The 8943-nt window shown below is 41.0% G+C and overlaps 1 protein-coding gene across 1 annotated transcript in view; it reads left to right on the plus strand.

Annotated features, from left to right (window-relative positions):
* Positions 1-8635, plus strand: part of LOC128687929 (cystinosin homolog) — a 32418-nt gene extending 23783 nt beyond the window's left edge. Inside the window, exons 5-8 of the mRNA XM_070083578.1 lie at positions 4964-5137; positions 5583-5700; positions 6680-6785; positions 8247-8635. Coding sequence (XP_069939679.1) covers positions 4964-5137; positions 5583-5700; positions 6680-6785; positions 8247-8271 — 423 coding nt within the window. The 3' untranslated portion in view covers positions 8272-8635. The remainder of the gene's footprint in view (positions 1-4963; positions 5138-5582; positions 5701-6679; positions 6786-8246) is intronic.
* The last annotated feature ends 308 nt before the right edge of the window (positions 8636-8943 follow it).

Genomic DNA, 8943 nt, shown 5'->3' on the forward strand with positions numbered 1-8943 from the left:
ACCTTGTTACACAGGCCAAATTTCATAGATGTGATATAGTAGTTATGATCATCATCCTCGCAGTGAAGCATTAACCTGTAAGTCATACATAATTATTTCAATCAGAACTAAGTGCTAAACCCACAAGGGTCATACAGATAAGTCATAGTGTCTGGAGAGTAAGAGGTTATCAGGTTTCACCCAAGGGTGTGGCAGCTCCTAGTCCTACACAGAAGCATATGTTTCTCAGTGTATATTCACTGAGAGTTTACTTTAACTCTTATTTTCAGGATTAAAGTATTCTTTATTGGTGGTGACATGCAGTGTTCATGACCTTCATGTAGTCATTAAGCTTTAAACAATTAACCAGTCCTTGCTGCCTCTCCTTCCCAGCCAGAGTAGAAACATTGGACGTGTTTCTTTCCACCTGTTGTCTATGTTCCCCATCAGTAAAATGGGTACCTGGGTGTTAGTTGACTGGTGTGGGTCGCATCCTGGGACACTGACCTAATTTGCCCGAAATGTACCGAAATGCGGAGCATAACAAGGGACTTTCTATATAGTAGTATGTCATTGTTGTCAGCTAGGACTGTATACTTTGTACATGTACTTGTAGTAAATAAAGATATTATTATTATTATTATTATTATTATTATTATTATTATTATTATTATTATTATTATTATTATTATTATTATTATTAGTTGTTTGTGCATTTGCCTGGGTATAGTGTAAACTTGGGGCTTTGTGTTTCTTCAGCTAAGGTTTGTTCCTCCACTCGATAAGCTTGACAACTGTTGTATTCATAGCTAAGCACTAAACCCACACGGGTCATACAGTGCTGCAGGGTAGGGTATGCTAAGGGTTTAATAATATGCTTGATCAAAGACCAGCGAGGGTGGAGAGTATAACAAGAGGTAGTTAGTAAGGGTGGTGTGAAGTTCTTGGTAAGCTTGAGACAGACACAAATAACAAAAAAAGGCACAATACCATGACTTGAACGATACACAAATAACCCACACATAGAAGAGTAGTACTACTAGTACTAGTAGTACTAGTACTAGTAGTACTAGTACTAGTACTTGTAGTACTAGTAGTACTAGTAGTAGTAGTAGTAGTAGTAGTAGTAGTAGTAGTAGTAGTGGTAGTGGTAGTAGTGGGGAACTAAGGAGGAGGAGCCAGTCAAATATAAAGAAAGGGGAGCACTGCAAGGGAGCTAGGTGCCCACAGAGGGAGAGCAAGTGCACAGAGGTGGGGGGAAGGGGAAGTGATGAAATAAATAATGAAGGAACAGAAACACGCAACAGAAGAAGGACAAAAAAAAAAAAAAAGGGGGGAAGAGGGAGAAGAAAAAATGAGGAATCAGAATAAGTCACGGGTGTTCTGAAGTTTGGAGCATTTTACAATGTAGTAGGAGAGGAAGGCATCTACAGAGACAAAGCCAGGACTAAGATTCATACAAGGAAAGTTGTGTATTAGAGAGGATTCAACAAAACAGCAACTGTTAAAGTTGGAAGTAGGGAAGACAGTTTTAGCAGAAGACCAGTCAATAGGATGGCTGTGATCTCTGACGTGACAGAAAAGAGCATTGTTAGTGTCGGCAAGCCTAACACTATTTTTGTGCTCCCTAAGTCTGTCAGAAAGAGATCGGCCAGTTTCTCCAAAGTATTGAAGAGGACAGGAGCAAGAAATAGAGTAGACACCAGGAACATCTGTAGAGGGAGGAGAGGTATGAACGAGATTAGTGCGAAGTGTTAGTCTGGCGGAAAGTAAGCTTGATGTCTAAGGGATGGAGAGAATTGGTGAGGTTAGAAAGACCAGAAATGTAGGGAAGGCAGAGGACAGAAGAGTTCCCAGGAGTAGAGAGTTTGGGAGAGAAGAAATTGCGTTTAGCTCGTGAGAAGGCAGAGTCTATGAAATGGGAAGGGTAGCCAAGACGGGAAAACGAATTATGAAGAGTGGAAATTTCTGCTGGAAGGAACTGAGGATCACAGATGCGGAGGGAACAGAGAAAGAGGGAGATAAGAACATTTTTCTTGACAGGGAAAGCAAGATAGGAAAAGTAGTGAATGTACATGCCACTGTGCATAGGTTTTCGGTAAACGGAAAAGGAAAAACCTGTATCTGAGCAGTGGACATGGACATCAAGGAAAGGAAGCAAGGAATTAGATTCCCATTCAGCTTTAAACTTAATGGAAGGGGCAAGATTATTAAGAGCTTCAAGAAAAGGTTGGAAGAGATTGGAGTCATGAGGCCACAGAGCAAAGATGTCATCCACATAGCGGAGCCAGAGTGAAGGTTGCACATCGATGGTAGGAAGAAGAACAGTCTCGAAGTATTCCATGTAAAGATTAGCAAGGACAGGAGAGAGAGGAGAGCCCATAGCTACACCGAAGGTTTGAGAAAAATATTTCCCTTGGAAGGAAAAGGAATTAGAGTCCACACAGAGGCAGATAAGATCAAGAAAGACTTCAATAGGTATAGGGAGATGTAGAAACCCTTCAGGGGCCTTCTCTCTAAGGAAATCAAGGACATCATCAAGAGGGACATTTGTGAAGAGGGACTCAACGTCAAGACTAAGCATCTTACAGGTTGGGAGAGAGCGAACCCGTTCAATGAAGTCTTGAGAGTGACGGAGGTGGGCAGGAGAAAAAGTACCAAGAAAGGGAGTGAGGGTTTTGGCCAACCAAGAAGCAAGAGAATAAGAGACAGAACCTCTAGAGGATATGATAGGACGAAGAGGAATATCAGGTTTATGAGTTTTGGGAAGGCCTTAGAAATAGGGAAGAGAGGGACAGATGACACGAAACTATTGAACAAGGTCAAAGTCAGGAGGACAGAGGTCGGAGAGAGTCCTTCGTTTCTTGTTGAAAGTTCTCTTGATGCGATCAAGAGGGTTGGAAACGAGAGGAGTGTAGGTATGTGAGTCAGAGAGCAAGACATCAGCTTTACGGAGGTAATCCTCGCGATCAAGGATAACTACCGAATTACCTTTGTCAGAAGATAGTATGACAATGTAAGTGTTAGATTTAAGAGAAGAAAGGGCAAGTTGGTAATGGCGTGGAAGGTGGTGATTCTTAGAAAACAGACTAACAAGAGCAGGAAGGAGAGCGCCATGAAAAGTGGACAAGTCAGGAAGATTGCGGGAGCGATATTGACGAAAGGAATCAAAAGAGCTAATCAGGGAAATACCAGTGTGAGGGGTAGGCGAAGTGGCAAAGGAAAGGCCAAAACCAAGAAGTTCAAACTCATACTGAGAGAGTGAGACAGAAGACAAGTTAGTAACACAGTCAGTGAGGGAGAATTTAGACCAAGGGCTAGCTGAGATGAGACGTTGAAGTTTATTCTGTAGTTTAGAAGAATGAATTTGTGTATTCAGGCGAGCAGTGTCAAACGCAATGGTAGAGAGAAGGTTACAGAGATCTTGTGGTAGAGCCGCAAAGAGAGCATGCTGACGCTGACGGAAAGTAAAGAAGGCATCTTCAACCTGTGACTTAGTAGAAAGAATGAGCTATTGAAGTAGGAGACGGGCATGATCAGGAAAGGGAGTGCCCAGAGGGTTGGGTTTCAGGAAATGGGAGAAGGTGGCAGAACTTGTTCAGCAAAACAGTCACGTAGGATGCGAAGCTGATTCTTACGACGCCTGGTAGCAATAAGAGCAGCCTCATAAGATCGAAAGAGAGGTTTAAAAGAGGGAAGAACATTAAAAAAGTTGGAGAGAATATGACGCTTAAGTGTGGGGTCCATAAATAACAAAAAAGGCACAATACCGTGACCGGAACGATACACAAATAACCCGCACATAGAAGAGAGGAGCTTACGATGACGTTTCGGTCCGACTTGGACCATTTACAAAGTCACACTAACCAGAAGTGGAGCAGGACTAAACGTAATTTCTTCTCTCCCAAACTCTCTACTCCTGGGAACTCTTCTGTCCTCTGCCTTCCCTACATTTCCGGTCTTTCTAATCACACCAATTCTCTCTGTCCCTTAGACATCAAGCTTACTTTCCGCCAGACTAACACTCTTCACACTAATCTCGTTCATACCTCTCCTCCCTCTACAGATGTTCCTGGTGTCTACTCTATTTCTTGCTCCTGTCCTCTTCAATACTTTGGAGAAACTGGCGATCTCTTTCTGACAGACTTAGGGAGCACAAAAATAATGTTAGGCTTGCCGACACTAACAATGCTCTTTTCTGTCACGTCAGAGATCACAGTCATCCTATAGACTGGTCTTCTGCTAAAACTGTCTTCCCTACTTCCAACTTTAACAGTCGCCGTCTTGTTGAATCCTCTCTAATACACAACTTTCCTTGTATGAATCTTAGTCCTGGCTTTGTCTCTGTAGATGCCTTCCTCTCCCACTACATTGTAAAATGCTCCAAACTTCAGAACACCCGTGACTTAACCTGATTCCTCATTTTTTCTTCTCCCTCTTCCCCCTTTTTTTTTTTGTCTTTCTTCTGTCGCGTGTTTCTGTTCCTTCATTATTTATTTCATCACTTCCCCTTCCCCCCACCTCTGTGCACTTGCTCTCCCTCTGTGGGCACCTAGCTCCCTTGCAGTGCTCCCCTTTCTTTATATTTGACCGGCGGCGACGGCTGCGGCTGCGGCTGCTGCGGCTGCTGCTGCGGCTGCTGCTGCTGCTGCTGCGGTGGCGGCAGCTGCTGCGGCTGCGGTGGTGGCTGCGGTGGCGGCTGCGGCGGTGGCTGTGGCGGTGGCGGCTGCTGCTGCTGCTGCTCCTCCTCCTCCTGCTCCTGCTCCTCCTGCTCCTGCTCCTGCTCCTCCTCCTCCCCCTCCTCCCTGCCTATACATAGCCGTCCTGCTCCACTTCTGATTAGTGTGACTTTGTAAATGGTCAAAGTCCGACCGAAACGTCTTCGTAAGCTCCTCTCTTCTATGTGCGGGTTATTTGTGTATTGAGACAGACACCAGGTTACCAGTAAGCTGCAACTTAACCATAGTTATTTGATGTGGTGTAGCGTGCAGCAGGGCAGATGGTGTCATGGCAGTGTTTGACACTGATGACTACAGCAATGGTGGCTCTGGCGGTAAATTGCTTGATGGCCGCTGTACACACTATCTGGTGGCTTGATGTTGTCTACCTCTTGTCCTACTTCAAGCTTATCTTCTCCCTACTAGACTACATTCCTCAGGTGGGTCCAAACATAAGCATTTTCTGTTGGAGTAATATATAAGTCCAAAATTATAACTTCATTTATGGAGGAGCATTAAACCAGTAAACAATGTCTGGGAAATGAGAGGCAATCAGGTCTCATCCAAGGAAGGTGAGGGGTAGCTCCATTTACTTGAATCAAGAACCCTTCACTAGCAACAGTGTTGTGTTGCTGCCCTCTGGCATTTCATGCATTCATCTGAGTATTGTGCTAATTTCCACCACCTTTAGTGCTATGTCTATTACTATTGTGCAGCATCACTCTGATATTTTTATTAATTTTAAATGTGAGTTGTGTTCCTAAATTTGAACCTCATTATAATCATACAGTATTTATTTTCTACAATTTTTTTTTATTGGAGCCTAAACAGTAAACTTCAGAATTTTGGCTTCCTTATACACTACTATTTTCCTCGTGTTGACAGCTGTATGTGAACTACAAGAATCAGAGCACCAAGGGCTACAGCATGACAGGTATAGCACTGGACTTCCTCGGTGGTGTAATGTCCCTAGCACAGATGTTTATTCTCGCTGACAACTGTAGTAAGTACAGTACAATATTTGTCTACAACTTCTTAAAATGAGAAAAAATACTTTATTTGATTATCATCATGGGGAAGTGCTAAATCCGTAGAGGTCATGCAGCACCTGGGAGATTAGGTAAAATATTTAGGTTTGATTTAAGGATGGGAAGGGTAGCTTCAGTTTCTTCAACATTAATTCACATTACATTCCATGGCTGGTAATAATAATAAAGTGCTAAACTCATAGAACTCATATAGTGTCAAGGGAATGGAGAGGCAGTCAAGTCTGATTCAAGGGGAGGTCAGATACAATTTCTTAGATCAAGAACCCCTCACCACCTCAAGTAACCTCCCTTGAAATATAAGTCATAGCTGATGCTGGAAGTCATTCAGTTAAGAAGTCAGAGAGTATGCATTAAAAGCAGGACTTTCTGACAGGAGGGCAGCCAGGGTGAGGGCATCAGGGCATTGGAGAGATCAGAAATAGTTTGTTTTTTTGATAAGCAGAACAAAAATGAAAAAGTAGAGTGAAGGCTATGCAGGCACATAAGCCAGGACACAATAACAGTGTGAGAGAAGTTACTAGTGGCTTCCACTGGGTGAGTTATGGGACAGTATTAGTAGTAGCATGTGGGATCTTGATGGAGAAGGTTACTTGAAGATTTTGGGAGTTGCCATGGCCTTGTTCCAGACCAGGATGCAAAAAAGGAGCTGAGAGGAAGTTCATGTCAAGAGTGACTGTAGATCCACATAATAATCCCTCAAGGGAGATTCCTTGATGCTGGTGAGGGGCATTTGATCCAAGGAATTGGACTTGCTCTCCCCTTCCTTGGATTCCCCAGCACCTAAGGAATGCCCCTGGCATTCCTTAGGTGCATCATAAACAGGTTCCCATATGAATATAGATCTTATCATAAACATTTAAAAGGCTGAGAAAAGATGGTACATTGTAGGCTATTTAAAAAAAAATCCTGCTAATAAATAAACTGGCATTACAGATGACTGGATCTCCACATTTACTGACTTTAGCAAGTTTGGCCTTGGAATAATAACAATCTTGTTTGATGTCCTCTACTTTGGCCAGCACTACTACTATCACTTACAGTAAGTTTGTTCTAAAAATCACATAAGATGTTTATACTGTCCTGTAATTCCAGAAACATCAGTTTTTGTTAAAGAAATTTTTAATTAACCCGTAAACGGTCCAAAAGTATATATACTTTTTTCAACATTTGAAAGTATGTAAAAAAAGTAGATCTTTTTGTTTTTTACATTTGAAAATGTGTAAAAAAACTTTCATCTACTTTTTTTGTTGTTACATTTGAAAATACGTAAAAAAAACGTAGATCTACTTTTGTAGCACTACACATGTGAACGTAGATCTGCATGGACCGTTTACAGGTTAAATTTCAGGTCAGCACTTGTGTAGCTCTTTGCAAACACTCTTACTGAGACTTGTTATTACACGGCATACTGTATATAAAAAGTGCTAGACCTGATATGGGCCTGTCACTGATACACAGCAAGGGTGAGAGAATACAAGTCAGCCTTGGATCACACAATCAGAAAGCAACAGTTGTGTAGTCCAGTCTACAGATTTGCAAAGTATTTGTAAGGAGCTTCACTTGTATAGATAAATCATATTCTAGATGCTCTATTGGACATACGTAACTGTAAAGTGCGAGAATTATTGGAAATATTTTAACCCCTCAAGGAGGGTTCCTTGACGCTGGTGAGGGGCTCGTGATCTAGGGAACTGAATCTGTTCCTTGAATTAAGCCTGAATACCTTCCACCCCCCCCCTACCCCCAAAGGCACTGTAAAATCCTATAGGTTTAGCACTTCTCCCTTGATTATAATAATAATTGGAACTATTTTAAAAACAATTATAGTTAAACCAAAAGTAGGGTCATGTTTCTTAACTACTGTATGAAGCATGCAGACCCAAATACTGTTTTTTACACTGCATAGTAAAAAGGTTATCGGTTATCTAATATGTAAACACCTTTAAACTCTCTCTTAAGTTTATTAAAAAATATCCATTTGGGTTGCCAGAAAAATATAAATTATACATCACACGGTAAGTTTATATCCAACAAAATCCATTGGTTATGGATTTTCAGAATAAAGCAATCCTGAGATTTTTAACCCTAAGAATCCTGGTTTCCTCAAAACATTAATAAACTAAAATACTGATGACAATTAAACTTCCAGGCCCCTAGTTTTATAACTGACAGCTTCATATGTATTTCCCTAGTCAGAAGTGGTAAATGATGTACCACTTTTGCTTTTACATAGAACTTCAGGCAGCCAATATACTCTGTTTCAATACGCAGTTTTCTTTATCTGTGTAATCAAACTTTAGAGGAAATGACACTGATACAGATTCTCAGATTACTAAGGGTAACCCAAAAATATAGTGTTCCTTTGCTGAAATACATGTTAAGTTTTTAAGTAATATGGCTAAATAAAAATAAAAAATATTTAAATCAATAAAATTAACAAATAATCAGTTGTAATTATGCTATTACCTATGTGACTTTTAACAAAATAAAATATTTTCAGTGGCAAATTATGCAAAAGATACTGAATCTTCCGAGGGTAACATGCAGAAGTCATAAGGCTTGAGAAGTTCTACACATACCAGATCATCACTTATGCTGCAGATGATGGCATAATCAGTCACATTATCAATTATGTATATACAGTATACCAAAGAAATGTATTTCTTTAAAATTTCTTGTGACATTTGGAACACTGATGATTACACCTTGTTTGTTGCTTCACTGGTAGATAATTTTTTTTTTTCTCCAAGTAACTGTACTACTGATAACTATTTTTTCCTCCAGTGCTTTCATGACTACTTTCTTTAGCAGAGATATTTCCCTTGCTTGGGTTGGACATCAGATAGGCTTGTGTGAGCATGTTGGATTATTATTATTATTTATTTTTTTTTTTTTATTATCACACCGGCCGATTCCCACCAAGGCAGGGTGGCCCGAAAAAGAAAAACTTTCACCATCATTCACTCCATCACTGTCTTGCCAGAAGGGTGCTTTACACTACAGTTTTTAAACTGCAACATTAACACCCCTCCTTCAGAGTGCAGGCACTGTACTTCCCATCTCCAGGACTCAAGTCCGGCCTGCCGGTTTCCCTGAATCCCTTCATAAATGTTACTTTGCTCACACTCCAACAGCACGTCAAGTATTAAAAACCATTTGTCTCCATTCACTCCTATCAAACACGCTCACGCATGCCT

Source organism: Cherax quadricarinatus, chromosome 10, assembly GCF_038502225.1.
Source record: "Cherax quadricarinatus isolate ZL_2023a chromosome 10, ASM3850222v1, whole genome shotgun sequence".
In the NCBI taxonomy this organism is placed as follows: domain Eukaryota; kingdom Metazoa; phylum Arthropoda; class Malacostraca; order Decapoda; family Parastacidae; genus Cherax; species Cherax quadricarinatus.